We start from the raw sequence: 16,414 nt of genomic DNA, 5'->3' as shown, positions 1-16,414 counted from the left end.
ACAGATGTGTAATGAGGTCATGCTTGCTCGTTTGCTTTATTCTCGATTTTCTATTAGGAAGCTTTTTAAAAAAAAAAAAAAAAAAAGGCGGGGAGAGAACAGGTTCTGGATAAAATTACTCAAATACCAGGAAAAGAAAAAGATAATGCTTAGTTCATCCAGAATGCTTGATTTGCCACCTTCTAGAAATGGAGAAAAGATGCTTGTGGTTCAGTTCAGCACTCCTTGAGAAGTTATTATGCAGTATAAATGTGTATGTTTGTAGTACCAAGAAACATATAGCAATCTTTAGCTGTAATTGCTTTCATTCCTCTTTAAGAAGGTATAAACCCCTTATGCTTGCAGTAAATATTTAGAAATTGCTTGCTTTTGTAGCTTTTTTCTTACTATTAATTCTTGCTATTTGTCTACTTTTCCTGTGTATAGAACCAAATGTGCTCTTGGTATAAAAAGTATCTATTCATAAGAAATGTTTCCTGTCAAATGTATCTCAGCAAAATTATACTATAGCAGTACAATTACTTCTAACTAAGTAAAACTGTACAAAAAGATGCAATTTATAAGAGGAGTTGTGGCTAATTTATATATGTGTGGAAGAACTGATCATAATCCAAACATTCAGGCATACTTACTTAGCTATCATTTCCTTTTCTAGCCATGATTCATCCTTAATGGATGGATGGATGATAATAAACATCAAGTTTAATGGAACAGTCTTTAATTTTAATCACTTCTAGTTGTAGTGCATGCATCTTATTCTTTGCAAAGATTACATGGTGCTGGCTTAAAATTGGGACTTAGAAGCATAATAGTGCCTTATTTGTTACAAGTTGATATAATTATTCTACAAGTGATTACTTTGAGGGGCTACAGATCTGCCTCATGCAAAGTGGGTGACTACCTTGTCAAGCATTGTTTATCTTAGTAGTCCTAAGAGAAGCCTAAATATCTCTTATTTCCTTGATTAGTGATAGACAGCTAGGAAGGGTTAAATACTAGGAAACTTGGGATGAAGAGTTTGAGGTAGGTAGAAGGGTTTGAGGTAGGAAGGTGGTGTGCTTTTCTACTAACTTAAGAAACTCATAAACTGCAGGCTCCAAGTCAGTCATCCAGACTATAGTCAGTTATAAGAAAATTAAATTATTTGTTTCTTATCTTTGGATTGTAGGCAAGATAAAGAATGACTCAAGGTTTTTTTTAGGGTGATACTTGATAGGATTCATTCTTAATTCTTCTTAAAGAGATTTTTATCTAGAATAGTGTCTACAGGAAATAGCACTCCATTCCTTAGTTTAGTTGGTTTTCAGAAAAAGTATCTCCTCTCAGAAATAGAAGACTTGTGCACACAACTCCAAACCTTTTTATGCCATGGTAGCAGTTGAATGAGTAGAGGCTGATGACTGGAAGCTGGTAGCAATACACCTGTGTGAGTGTATACACAAATATTACACATTCATCTTAACAGCAACCCTCATGAAAGAGAGTATGTGAAGATTTCCTTCCAGAACTGAAGCTAGAACTGAAGCTTTTTCCAAGCTAGAACTTATTAGCACTGGACTTGATTGTGCTGTATGTTAGCTTTAAAAATGGAATATAATTTAAAATTATTAGTTATTTCTCAACAGTTCCATATTCTGTTTTGGCCTCTTGAGTGCTAATATTATCTATCCGTCATATATCCTTGATTGCATGGTGGTGAGTGTGTTTATGCACTGGAGATCAGGCCTATGAGGATACAAGGTGTTACTCAGGATGGAGCGTGACAGAATCCTGGGGAAGCACTGGCTTTATGGCATAGAATGTGTTGCACTGCAGGGGGAAGCTAACTGAAACAGACTCCCAGCTGCTGTCTTTTTCAGAGAGAACAGGCTGCTATCTCCAGGGTATTTCATTCAGTTCACAGTCTGCTTCTGAATTTCTCTTAAAGAGTAAGGCTTGGTGCATACCGGAAAGACAGACTGAATTTAAGCTCTGTTCCACCATGCAAAGACTGTTAACCTAAAATGTAAAGAATATTTTCCTGTTTACATGTCATGTTTTCATAATGCCTCTGTTATAAAGTGATAATATCTTATTTTTCAGTGTCTTAGCCAGTGGGTAGCACTAATTCAGGATTTCTTGTGTTTTTAAATTAGAAATTATGGAAAAATCGGGTGAAGAAGGAATGCCTGATCTTGCTCATGTTATTCGTATTTTAACTGCAGAGAATATCCCTAATTTACCACCAGGAGGTGGTTTAGCTGGCAAGTGAGTACAGTACTTGAATTTCTTGAACTGTTAAATTCACTGACACTCGTTTAAATGTTTTAAAGTTTTCTTATTGTAATAGCTATACTCAAATCAAGTTTTTTTTTTTTTTTATATTTGAAGCTAGTTTACCTTTTGCAGTATGTGAATATTTGTGTCACTGTTCCCATTCCAGAATGGTAAAGAATGAACACATAATCATATTCTGGTACATAACATACTAATTTATTATTTCCATATAGCCGTTTAAAAAAATAAAAATATGTGTTCTTTGCTTTTTACTGCTTTACATTTGTTAAGACCTATCAAACAAAGTAAATATCAAAATATCAGGAGATCAGTTTTCCTCATGTCATGTTTTCCCAGCCACTTAATGTCCATTCTAAGTTAACAGGAATAAACCTTCAGAAATTACATTGGTTTTTTGGGGAGCCCAATGGTGATGTTCTAGCAACCTATAACTTAAGGATTTTAATGAAAATAATTTAGGATTGCATAAACAATTGCTAATCTGGATTTCCCTAGACAGTAGGACTTATTATTGTTCCCTGTCATAGGGCATGTTGTTTCTAGAATATTTGTGTATTACAAAATATGAAATCCTGTCCTCTGAGCATTTTTGTGTGTGTACATCTATTTTAATTGCATGTGCTTGTTAATGAGCGCTGTTTGCCGTGATTATATCTTTCTAGCCTGGATAATACCTGCACATTCTGGGCCTTTTTCTCCACTTGAGTGCCTTTCAGGCATTCAGAGAAATTTTGGTGTGCCTATACTTTGTGCCTCCCAACTGCTGTGTTTTGTTGTTTTGCTCATTAATAACTACATCATATACTGCTGCACTATTCTGGACCCTTGACATATAAGTTCTATTTTAATTTGCTGTGATCCATGTTACTTTTTTCATGGATATGGTTCAGAATTTGCATTTTGATGCCTTTCCCTTCATCTTGACTTTTAAAGTTCCCTTACTTCAGGGGTGTACCTGCAGTTTCTTTCAAGTGAATATTATACAGTATTAAGTAACTTGTTCTTGGCCTCCATACTTGGGACAGAGACAGGCAGTGATGTACTTAAGTTCATTTTACTTGCAGGAAATTAATGGAAGTCTTGGAAAAAATGCTACTGTGCAACCCAAATCCACGTACTGTGTGACTTAAAACCTTTGTCCTAACAAGAGAATAGTCTTTTTCTTGAAGTCATCATCCTGGGATGTTACCAGGTCATGAAGAAGTTACACTTTGTCCTTGTGTTTGAACAGGCTCAAACAGGTTGCACAAAGATCTTGTCTGAGGCTGTCATCCACGGTTTTAGCACGAGTTAAAGTTGCTCCAAATTTTTAGTATGTCTGGAGAAATGCAATACAATGTTACTGTGACTAGAGTATGTTTGCAAACCTTAGGGACCCCTTAAGTAGCTCCATTTATATTGGGACTTTATACTGATATAATTCCTTCCTTCAAGCTTCTCACTTAGGTACAAGCTCCTGCTGACCCACTCTTGGAGACAGGAGATGTACAGGTGTCAACTCTGCTTGGTCAGCTGATGGTGTTGTTTTATCCTATAAAATCTTACTCTCCAAAGACTCTTTTCTGGCTTGACTCCAATCCCCTTGTGATTTCAAATGTTGCCTCAAGAGTGGGTGTTTGTTGCTGAAGTAAAAGTCCTGAGCTACTCTGGCACTTAGGCCTTAGTAGTTCCACTCAACATCTTGCTCCTGAGTTTTCCCATCGAAGAAAAGTACAGAGAACTACACTGGTGTAAGAAAGAAAAGTGAATTTAAAAGATTGGATAATTCCCAAGGAGGAGCTAACTTTCATGTCTATTTAAACCCGCTGCAGTGGCTACTTCCTGCTTCTGTGGCAGTCTTGCTTGGATTGTCCAGGTGTTTTCTGTTACATTGGAGGTGCCTTTGCTTTATGTAGTATAGAGGTTTAGTCAGAATTGTACCATTCCTCTGTCACTAAATGGAGAGAACCCTTTCCTCTATCATCAGCAAAAAGATTCAGTTTCTTTTCTCTAGAAAGATCTTCCATCAGTTCCAATGGATCCCATACTAACTCAGATATGCAACCTTTCCAGATTTCTTACATACGTTCAGAAGGAACCTCATCAAACTTGTAGCAGAAAGTAATGTTGCATTGAAATGCATGTGTATTTGAGGTATTTGCTGCTGATAGGACATCTGATGCCTTTGTGCTCTTTAGAAGAGTCAACATTTGGTGCCCCTCATTCTGTAAGATACAGTTTTTAGAGACCTTGGTTACTTCCAGACTTAAGTGTCTTAGTCCACGAGGCAGTTCTTTTTTTGTTGAAGCTGTCAATAACTTTGATCATATTTATTATAGCTGTCTGAATGTTTCCCATTTTTAACTTTGATTTGAAGAAGTAAGTACATAATCTTCTATGAATCAGAAGTCTGTTTATATGATGGCTTTTATTTTTTGTGAAGCTCTTTTTGCTTGTTTTGACTGCCTGTGGCCTTAAATGGCACCAGTACAAAAAAAGTCTGGCGAGTGGCTTTTGTACTTTAATTTCTAGTGTGAATAGACAATAGAAAACACATCTTGGGAGTTGTATACTCTGCACACCACACTTCAGAATTTTGTAGGCAAGTTGTAACCTGTATTTGTTACAAAGATGGGGAAAAACTGGAGTGTCCTCAAGTTCTACATCCAGAAATAAGGCAAAAAAACCAGCAAACTTGAAGAATTTTTTTAGCAAGTAAAATATAGGTTTAAATGTTACTCTTGACAAAATCTGGGTATGCAGCTCTAAAAAGAGGTGGACCATGGAGAAGGTAAGTTAAGAAAATGATTTTGCTTTGTTCAGTCTTTACAAATCTTGACCAGTTGCTAGATCCCCAAATTCTTATTGAAAGTGAGTAAAGACACAGAGTGGGTTTCATCTTTTTAAAAGGCAGATTAAAAGAAACATTTCAAAATGCCTACTCTGATCAAATTTCTCTCTGTTTTGAAATATTTTGTTTTGCTTATTTTTTTTTACACTTTTCTTTTTAGGCGTAATATTATTGAAAACGTGTATACTAGGCTGAATCCACACAGAGACAATGAGGGGGTAAGTTCCCATTTTGATTAAGCAAAAGTGTTCATCACTAGGAATAAAGTATTAGAAATACAAATTCATATTGTAACATACTGCTAGATTTTACCTTGCTTTGGATGGATTTGATATAGAAGTTCTTCCTCTAAAAGACAGAAAACTGACACCCAATTCTGAATGGCTCTTGAAACATCTAAATGACTACCACTTTCTCAATCAAACCTGTGATGCAACAGTGCAGTGTTTTTCTAAAGTACAGTTTATAATTGTAGAAAATTAATAGTCAGCAAATCCGTTACTTAACTGTTATGTCTGATGTCCAGAAATGTAGTACAAGACGGGACAAACACACTTCCTGTTGTCTTCTGTAAGAAGATCTTGGTACACGGAGTATAAAAGATTACAGGACTAATATTGACTATTTTCATAGCATTTACACTGTCTTTTCATGTCTGATCTCTACTGGTCTAAGGAAAAGTAATTTTAGATTACTTCAGTTATGATTTCTAAAATTACTTACATTCTTCTTCCCATTTCCTACAAAGTTTAATTTCAAATAGTATGTTGAAATATGGTTTATTGTACCTCTAAAACTGATTATTAGGTAGCTCTTAATATTAGCGTAAGTAATAACTGGTGTTTCTATAAATTTTGGTTAAATTTGTTTAAAAACTGTGGAAAATGGAAGAACTGATAAAAAACATCAGTGCTTGTACACATTGTCATTTCCTGTACAGTTTGTGGACTATTTTGTGAAAGTACCATTCCTATTCTAGTAAATCCTTTATAATTTTTTTTTCTTCTGAGATGGCTACAAAGCCCTCAGTCAGGTAGTTATTACAGTGAACGGTGTTGCACTTGAAATACCTTGAATTTATCAGTTGTGCACCTTGAGATAGTAAATACACAGTCTCACCACAATTGTAACTGTGCCTTTCCCATTGTCCTCTTCTCTTAACTGTCTGCATTTGATTTATTATCTTCAGTTAGAAACCTTGTGTGGGTGGTGAGGGGCCACTATTCTGTTAGTGTGCAAATGGAGAAGAAATCTACTTCTTAATTTTTTTAGGATTTGTTCCTTTGTCTAGTTTGAAAGTGATAGAATATACTTTTTTTGTTTCACTTTCAAGAAATTCTGTAACAGTACCCCAAATCAAGTTATACAAAATTTTCCTCTTTTCAGCTTCTTTAGTCCTTCAGGAAACTGCACCTCTATCAGCCTCCTACTAATTTTTGTACTTAGCCAGAACTTTCCCTGTTTTTTTGGGAAAAGTTACTGGTATATCTGGCTTGTTTAAAAATAAAATAAAAATTAAAACAGCATAGGTTTTACAAAATAATTGATATTTTAAGGAAAAAACCTGAAAGTTTGTCTAATAGTTACATTTTAGAAATGCTATATGCCATAGTTGCATTTATGATGCACCTGTTCTAAGTCTAGAATTACTTCTAGCCCTGTAAGTCCTGATACACAGTAAGCATCTGTTTGTCTATTGGCTTCTTTCAGGAAATGTTTGTGCATCATCCATTTTAATTTAATAAAATGAGGTAGCTAACCTAAATATGCATTTTGCTCATAAAAGAATATACCATTAACAGCTTTCACCTGGCTTGCCATTAAAATCCCTGAGTAGTTGGTTTGGCTTTTAATTTGGTTTCTCAAAAAAGAGATGTGAACGGTAGACTGCAGTCTGCTTCATAAATTTTTCTTATGTTGCTGTAGAAGTGCAAACCTCAAATATGTGTTCTAAATAGAGTGGTTTAAATTTTGGTTTGATCTTGTGATAGCATGTAATTTGCCAGTCAGCACCTTTGTTCTTTTCACCCTGAGTGATAGTGGCCCAGAGCAGTTTGAAAGGATGAGCTCCTCCTTGGTGAAGGATACAGTTCCTGTTTGCATCTTCCCAGCAAGTTATCTTAGCGTCCTTGAAGTGGATGAATCTCGTGGGCCTCATCTCATGATGAAAACACGACTGCCTTGCTAGTCTTACTCAGTTTCAGGTGTATGTGTGGTGATCTTGTAGCCTTCTGAACTAGTTACTGTAGTGTCCAGAGATGTAAAGGGAAGCAAGCTGTTCAGTTATTCAACATCAGACTCTTCAGAATGTCTACGCACAGTGTTGCTACACATCTCACATTTAAGCAGAAAACAAAGGTAGGAAAGAAACATACAGTTTATCCCAATGATGGCGTTGCCAAGTGAGATGGAAATCTGGCCAATGATGCTCCTGTTTCAACTAGTATGAGGCAAGAGCAGATGTTCATATGACAAATTAGGTGCTAGAGACATGGATGCTGAGTCTGCAGAGCACAAAGGTACAGTTGACTTGCACCTGAGCATCCTTTCCTATGTGTAGTTAACAGTGCACCCATGTCTGCTGAGAGTGTGTGTTGTGCAGAGTACTTCTGTTACTGACTGCAAACTCTGCCTGTGGCAGTCATCTTCCATCTTATGGTTGTATGTAAGGATAGAGCAATTTTTATCATGGCAAAATAATAATGTAGTTAGTTGCTAAAATATTAATGCAAATGACTAAAAAAACCCCTCCAAACCACACAAACAACTACCCAAACAATCAGATTAACTTCTGAAATTGAGAATATGGCTTCCTTCTAAAGACTATACATTTTAACATCTAACCATTTAAAAATAGTTACCCTGAGTTCCTGTGAACTGGATCATAATAGCTTTGCAAATTAGTTCTTAGTATATAAATTAAAACCTTGGTTATGTCTCTTTCTAAATCAGCTTTGTTTTACTCACCACTGTAAACATTTCAGGTAGTATTGCACTCAGTTTTGGTTTGTTGTTTTTTTTTTTGTTTCTGTTTTTGTTTTGCTGAGATGTCATATAGAGCCAGAGTCTGAGAAATAAAAAAATCCTTACTACATATTACTACATAGTATTCAGAGATGACTAGTCTGACTTGAGGGTATAGCAGTCCTAAGTTTTTTCTGCTAGGAATCTTAGCAGATTACAAGTATTTTATAAATCGGGGGTTGGAGAGAGCTCTGCGGTGTGGTCGCAATGAACAACTTTACCATTGTTTGAGCAGAGACTTCTGCTACAAGTGTGGTGGCTTGTGCCTTTACAAATACGAGTGAAAACACTAAAATCTGTTATGTATTGGGGCCTGAGGCTTTCAGCTGTTTAAAGGGAATTTAAAAGAGTGTATTCGTTGCTGAATAATTGTTAGCACTGTGATGTTACAATACCACTGAAGAGTTGTTCTACTTCCGGTGTTAAAGTATTGCTTTTTCTCTGTGATTTTACTTCTCTGACCATTACAGTTTTTTGTTGTGTTCCTAAGACTAGGAGACTACCATCCAATTAGACTGCTTCACTGTAGGTATATATCCTTAAACACAAGGAACAGTGTTGAAATTACAGTGGCTGTGTTAGTAGTTCCACTGGCATTTGCTTAAAGCTGCCTTTGAGCATCTTACTTGAAATCAATTGTGTTTCTCTCTTGTACACTCTGGCAGTTGGGTGAATCAACTCATATGCCATTAAGGGCTGCTACACATAAAAAAGTGTAAATGGACACAACTCTTACACCATTCTCACAACATCATAAATCCAGTCTTAAATACACAGTAGCCCTTTTCATACACATAGTTTAGTAGCACAAAACTTGTGTAAAGGCTGTGAATGCTCGTGTTGAATGCACTAGCTTCTTATTGGTTTTATGGTCAGTAGCACTTCAGTTGAATTGTAAGTGAAGGAAGATATGCTACAGTAAAACAGGTTTTCAGGGGCCTGTTCTAGCCACACATCATTAGAGAGAAATTTCTATCTATATAATGTATAATATATAGAAGAGGCAGTTTCTGTCCTACTGTGTGTGGGGTTTCTTGTCTGTTAGCACTGAGGGATACAAGGGAAGCAGGAAATAGCCTGTTGTAAAATAGGGTGCAACGCCATGCAGGATGTGAGTTTGAATATCAAACGCTAACAGCATTGCTAATTCAACTCCTACCAGCATTTGAATTGCTTAGAAGCCTCAGGGCTGCTATTATATTGCTTATTGCTTTTGCTCTTCAGTGTTGCATGGAGCAAAATTATTCACTTCAGTCTGCCAAAGGAATATTTAAAGATCTCGGTATTGTGAAATGTGGAAATTTCAGTTTATGTGTGCTAATGTCAACCTCAGAGCAGAACTGATGGAAAAGACAAAAATACAGAATTTATATATTCTCTGAATTTTAAAAAACTGGAAGTCTTTATCTATGTTGCAGTGTTTAATATTAGCTAGGTGTATATATAAAACTCGGGTTTTTTTCTTTGTCGAACCAAGAAACAGGATACATCTATAGCCTCTTCTTGGTGCCCTGGCTTTTCACTAACATTGTGCTTATAAGGTATTAAAGCAGTTCCATTTCATACATTAAGACTACCTCCATTATCTTGCTTCTCCTCACTGTGCTCTTGAAGAGAGTATTGAAGTCTTGAATATTCTCTTGAATATTTTTGTACTTGAATATGAAAATGCTAGTTCGTGGAAGTCAAAACATCTCTTTGCTAAGACCAGCATACCACTGTGAAAGTATATATCTTACTTCCTAAAAAAAATTAAACTTAGAAGGATGCCATTAAATGCAGTAATACTCATCTTTGTTATAAAATTGTCCCCATTTTAAATTGGACGGTGCCAATCAGTCTTGGGACTTTTATTCCATCAATATTACATAGAGCATGTAAAATCTTACTGATCCCAAGGTATTTTCTTAATACTGCTATTAAGTTTGTAAATGAATGGCAGCAGTTCTTGTAGTTAGGAAGCTTTTAGACTGCATGACAATAAAATGAGGTCAGCATGAAAACAAGGCAGTCTGGATTGTGCTTCTAATGTCTTGTAAATCTGCCAGCTTCTAGAGATAGTTTCATTTGTCTAGATTGATAACTTGCTAGACATTAATAATTTAAAATGTGCTGTTCCCTTAAAGCAACAGTACTGCTTTAGCGCTTGACAGTGAAAATGTGGTATTAGTGTCAAAGCACTGTAGCACATGTGCAAGTCCATCACCAAAAAACACAACCCTTTTTTTTCACCTGAAGGCTTGTAGCCAAGCAGGTCTTTTGCTGAGGAGACTTCCATTCCTTAACCAGCACTCAATTCTCTGATTTTGTGCTGTAGGGTTCTTAGGTTTGACATTAACTGTTCTACCTGCTAATTTTTCTAGGCAGTGAACAATCTGCCCAAAGGTGTGGCTTATGTTGTTCAAATATCAGCATTACTCGTGCTCATGAGTAGCTGCTTGCTTCTTTTCTGGCAGCATCATGCATGCAAAAATCAGAGTGTTCACTAAAACACTGAACATTTATTTTGGTGTGACGCTTCAACTAAACTGCTGTCAGTAGAGTTATCTGTTCTGAGTTTTTCACAGAACCGTGCTGCTACTGGCTGTGCAGAAATTCACAATTAAATATATTGACCTGGTGGCTAAAGAAGCTTAAATTTTTAATATTTTCCACTGATAAGTGACCAAAGTTGTTGAAGGGTATCATCTGCATTTATCAAAGACATTTGAAATAAAGATGGAGTTAATTGGGAGGAGTACTTTGGGTCAAAATGAATTGAAATTATTGAAAATGCTGGTTTCATAGTTATCATTCCTTAAATTATGTTGTTGGAAAGGATGAACATAAAATGCATTGTTCTAAGTTGTATATTGCTAAATAAGGTGTTTTACGTTCGAATAGATGTTTTCTCAGTTGGAAAAAAAAAAAAAAAGATAGGGGATTTTTTTTAAATTTTAATGTGGTTAGAAAAGCTTTTAGTTTAACTGCTGATCTTTTTGGGGTGTTGAATCTCAACCGAAGGAGCCCGGCGCGGCCGAGGAAGGCGGAACGCCGGGGAGGTTGGTGGAGGCGCTGAGGCAGATGCGGATTAATCACAGGGGCAACTACCGCCACCTGCTGGAGGAGATGCTGGCCGGGTACCGCCTGGCGCAGCTGCAGGGCCCGGGCCCGCCCCAGGACCCCGCGGCCAGCGAGCCCCAGCCCCAGCCCGGACCCGAACCGGAGCCGGCCCGCGCCGGCCCCGCACCGCCAGCGGCAGCAGCAGCGGCAGCGCGCCCGGGCGCGGACAGCGAGCAGAGCGACCAGCAGCACGCCTGACACACCGCGCTGCGCTTCACCGCGCTCGGAGCGCAGCCCCGGGCACTGCCCGCCCGGAGCGCTGCTTGCCTTCACTCTAGTGCCCTGTACAGATTGTTCACACACAGCTCTTACTCCTTAGAGTTCAGCTACCGGGGGGTATTGCAGTAACTGCATCCCGAGTTGTGTAGCGAGATTGAACTTCCCGTTTCAGATTTTTATTTTCTTTTTTCAAATCCTGTGTCACCAGCAACAGGAATCTAACATCAGTACACAAAAAGGCATTTTAAAGCCTTTTATTTTGAAAACATTATTAAATAATAGTTTTGATGGTATATGTTTGCTCATTGTAAAGTAATTTACATCTGAGTTGTTTCTTTTGTGTAATTTAATTGAATTACACAAATTCTTCAGGTTTTTTTCCCCTGCATTGTCTACTGCATGTTTGTGTTTGGTTTGTGTATACTTTCTATTGCAGCTAAATTACAAAAGCTGTTACATTTTAGATTTGTCACTTATGAAATGTTTGAATTTTTTTATATTTTTTTCCAGTTTAGATTGTATGCAGTGTTCATCATAAATACTGCTTTTCTAGACAATGGTATTATTACTTCTCAGGTTGTAGCATAGCATATATCCAGAAATGAAAATGTACTTAAATTTAGTACCTAGTGTCAAGTTAGAATAATTTGTGAACAAATAAAAAAATAAAGGATATGCTGTGGAATAATATCTGTATGCATATTGACTCTTTTAAGCGAGTAATAAACTTTTTTGAAGTGTTATCATTCTGACATGACTTGAAACTTTTCATAGCTTCTGATGTAAACTCATGGTGTTCATTAGTTTCTGCAAAGCTCTGAGTAATTTTGGGTTTGGAGCATCCATCATAATCCTGTATTTGGGCAGCATTTCTCAGGTTCAAGCTAAACATCAGCCATATAAATGAATAAACTATTCTTCTGAAGTTTGCCTTCTGCCAAATCTTTTCCTTGTCTCTTGGGGTATAACACATACACATACATCCATTTGGGTAGCTCGGTGATAATACTGGGATTTTGCAGTAGTGGTAGCTCATCTGCTGATAAGTGAAATCTGGAACTCTTGTGTCAGCTGTCAGTTCATAACATAACACTTGCACAAAAAGACAATTGTTCAAAATAGTTATAAATTTCACTGCCTTAATGCAAATGACCCTGTGGGAATTTCTTTTGGACCAGGAATACCTGAGAAGCTGAGTTCTGTAGTATTTTGTAGAGCTTTTTTTTGTTTTGTAGTTCACAGACGTGGTAGGTATTGATGGTTATGATATAGTAAAATTCTAGGTAAATCTTTGTTTTTAATCATTCTGCTATAAGAGCTTTATTGGATTCATGTTTTGTGAAAGTGAATTCCGTCATGATGTTGACAGACAGGAAATATTTGTGTGTGCAAGTGAACAGGTATGGAAAACAAAGAAAATGTTTTCTGTCTTATACTAGTATTCTTCTTAATTATGCCACTGAAACCCAAAGTGCAACAAAATGTTTTCATTTGTATTGGTGAGTAGTAATGTTTCTCCTCTTCTTTTCCTGTAGGGTTCTGGAGATCTAGAAGATCCGTGGTAGCCTTACAAATCTGCTAAAATGCTTTTGATTCTGAAAGGGGGAAAAAACTTTTAAATCTGATTTCTTCAATACAAGGGAAAATTTCTGGTGGATTTCCAACATTTTGTGAAATGGGCAGAAAGATATTAGAATTTTCCATCATTTGTTCATTTTTGTGTTTTCTGATATTGCCACTCTTAGCATTGCCTGTACTACAGTATTTTTACCAGCCTCAGGCATACTGTTACATCTGTAATGAACTTTAGCCCTAAAAAAGAAGGAAGGAAGGAATATTCTCTCAGCAGATCCGTGTATGTACCCGAGGTGCATGGGATTGTAGGTGTACTCTGAAGATACACTGTGGCTAAATGAAACATGCAACACACAAGCGTGAGAGAGAGTACGAGTAATTGTTTGAGACGTTTCTTATTTCACTTTACCGAGTTGGAAGGCTTTGCAGCTCTGTGGCTTGGAAGTAATTTCAATTGGGCAATACGCTATCAGATGTGTATTTTTTTTTTCTTTTTTTTAATTTTCCAGTTTTACCTGTATTACCAGACCGTTAGGTTTCCCTGCGGTGTCCAAATTGTGATACGTTGCCTACTGCTTGCTTGAAGATAAGTGTATTTGGCAATAATATATGAAGATCCTAGGCATCTAAAACCAGTAAGAATTTTACGCATGTGTACAACACACCCTTCAACTCTTGCTAGAGAAAATCTTTTTAAATAAAAACCAAACTGGTGAATTTATAGTTAGTAGTGACTTGCTTTGACATCTCTCACAGCTGCAGGTTTTTTTAAAAATGCTGAAAATTTGCCTTTATTATAATGTAAATTGTGATTATTTTTTTGTTCTATATGTGGTTTTCTATAGTTTTTTGATTCTTTTCAGCTTAAGATACAGACAGAAGTCTTGTGTAATATGGGTATAATTTTTAATTGTTTGCATTATTTTCAAAGTTCAAATTATCACTTTGAGATTACTATAAATACACTTAAAATTATCTATTTTAAATTAAGAAAATATTAGAGATATTTTCATGGGTTCAATGACCTTTCATTTTATAAGCAATGGGCATGGTACAGAGTGGCTGTCATGTAAGGTACTTGAAGATTCTTAGTTTAATTCTATTTTTGCAATAACCTTGACTTTTTTTCTGACTTCTTTGAGTTGTGCATGTAATGAGTCCAGTAAATGCTGAAAATGGGGAAGAGTAAAGTATTTATCTAAAATAAAAGCTATTGGGGAGGGGAAACAATGAATGTATCCATCTGTACATGATTTACATGCTGTGGATGCCTTGTAAACATTTTCCTATTTGTTTAAACTGTGTTTCAGCGAGGATGTAATTGCCCTTGTGTGTAGTTTTAAGCTAATGACAGTCATCAACTGGTTTTGTGTGAAATTAAATTCATGGTATTTTTCTGTAACTTTATCCCCATGGTGAGTCTGTAAAAACCACACGCTCTTTCATACTGATGCCGAAGGCCAGCTTTTCCAGTCATTTTGATTCACTGTGTATCTGATTTAATTTTTTTTTTTTTTTCGGTCTAGAGAGGATTATTGCCACAGTATATTTTATTTATTCATTAGATTTTAGCCTTGTAAGTTAAAGTGTTTTAAATGATGATGTTAACAGGTATTTGTCCCTTTACTGGTTTTTTTGGGGTTGTTAAAAGATAGGGAATGAAGAATGCAAAATGGTTTATTGTTCAGACTGTCCGCTCTGGTCCAACCCTGTACTGATAGTACCTTCCCAGTATGATATTGTGATGTTTCATACAATACAGTGAACATAACCAACTTGTTATCTTCAATAAAGGATTGCTAAAACAGTGTGATATGCTTTCTATTTTCTTGGGAAGGACTTGCTAAGAGAATGCCACTGTTCCATATAAAAAGATAAACCAGCAAGATTTATGAGGACTCTTGGTTTATGGGTTTCTGTTCATTCCGTACCAGATGTGCCCCTTCATCTCAGAAAAGCACAAGTCTCAAAGTGGGCTTCTCTGTGGGAGTAAGGAAAGGGCAAACTGCCTTTAGTGCTCCCAGGACAAGTTCAGCTGGAGTCTTAGTCCAGCTATGGGAGAGCATTCATTTAAAGACTAAAAATTCAGATTAAACTTGACTTTTTGGTAAACTCATTTCTTGAAGTTTCTTAAAGATCTGAGTGTAAACCTATGACATTTCACAGTTGCACAGTTTTGAGCAGAAATTTTTCTGATGTTAATTCTTTCATGTTAGAACTTTTACAGGTTTTTTTTTTTCTTAACTTTTACAGATCTTTTTTTCCAACTTACTAATGTATTTTTTTAGGTGAGTGGAAAAGGAGAACAGAATCCCCCATGTTGATACTGCAGGGTAATAACCTGCCCGAATCATTAGTGTTGCTGTAGAATAAATATCTTTGCAAAACAGCCTGAAGATTTTTGAGTTTACAAATCTGTAACTTCTTTGAACTTTCTTGTTGAATTTGCTTGTACAGCATAACCCCTGCAGGCATCCTTCATGAGCTACAGTTTTAATGCCTTGTTCCACTTGCAAAACTTCTGGTACTCCATGGACTCCACAGTCCCATGAACACTTCTTTGTGTAGATTTTTTACATTATATTATTATTATAATATAACAATCTCCCTCAAGTACAGGGGTTTATGCTTCCTTGTATCGAAGTGAAGCATACACACAGATTTTTCAAAGAGAAGGATAATAGCATGCACAGCTACATCAAAATGTAAATCAGGACAGCTTTTTTCCTCTTAAGTTATCATTACTTGCCATTCATGCATCTACTTGGTTATGAATTCTAGTCATGTTTTTAGTTTAATCAAAATACTGTGTAGATTTCAGCAGCCTGGGAAAAACTTTGCTTGTTGACTTTGTATTCTTAGTGTGAGAAATCTGAATGAATGATGAAATTTGTTCATGTATTTGCCATAACTTCTCAACGTTTTAAAATTAAATTTTGTTACCACGTGGTAACTAACACAAAGATACTTATGTAGAACACTCAGAGTGGGAAGTACCTCTTCCATCTGGGGTCTTTCTGTTGTGTCAAATTTAGCTTGATTTCATTTTCATGACTTCCCCTGTAACAGAGGCAAAGTACTCCATGTCAGTTCTTAAATCTGCTCTCTGAGCAAAATAAAGATCTACTTTAACTGCTCCTCATTAACATGTTAAATGGAATGGGGGTAATGAAGTAAATGCAAATATAAGTGATGTCACTCTGACCTCAGAAAGTCTCTTATTGGGAGTTAACCACTGTGACAGTCTCCTCTTAAAAGGCTGGATCTTAGTGTGGTTGTTCGAGCCTGCTTGCAAACCTCTGCAAGACTTTGCCAAAATATCCTTATTTTTCATGGCCCTAAATGTGAATCTGATGCTGCTGTTGCTATTTGGATGGTTTAAAAAAA

The 16,414-nt window shown here is 36.4% G+C and overlaps 1 protein-coding gene across 4 annotated transcripts in view; it reads left to right on the top strand.

The window, feature by feature from the left end:
• The window catches only part of PPM1B (protein phosphatase, Mg2+/Mn2+ dependent 1B), a 59,616-nt gene extending 44,779 nt beyond the window's left edge, over positions 1-14,837 (top strand). For 2 of the 4 annotated variants that reach the window (XM_056488793.1, XM_056488792.1), the window contains exons 5-7: positions 2,136-2,247; positions 5,268-5,325; positions 12,988-14,837. In XM_056488793.1, coding sequence (XP_056344768.1) covers positions 2,136-2,247; positions 5,268-5,325; positions 12,988-13,017 — 200 coding nt within the window. In that variant the 3' untranslated portion in view covers positions 13,018-14,837. Of the gene's footprint in view, positions 1-2,135; positions 2,248-5,267; positions 5,326-11,134; positions 12,378-12,987 lie in introns of those variants that run through there. The other 2 variants (XM_056488791.1, XM_056488790.1) reach the window with 1 other exon arrangement.
• The last annotated feature ends 1,577 nt before the right edge of the window (positions 14,838-16,414 follow it).

The sequence above is a fragment of the Oenanthe melanoleuca genome, chromosome 3 (assembly GCF_029582105.1).
Source record: "Oenanthe melanoleuca isolate GR-GAL-2019-014 chromosome 3, OMel1.0, whole genome shotgun sequence".
In the NCBI taxonomy this organism is placed as follows: Eukaryota; Metazoa; Chordata; class Aves; order Passeriformes; family Muscicapidae; genus Oenanthe; species Oenanthe melanoleuca.
Note: the sequence above shows the minus strand (reverse complement) of the source record. Positions and strands in the feature narration are given on the sequence as shown.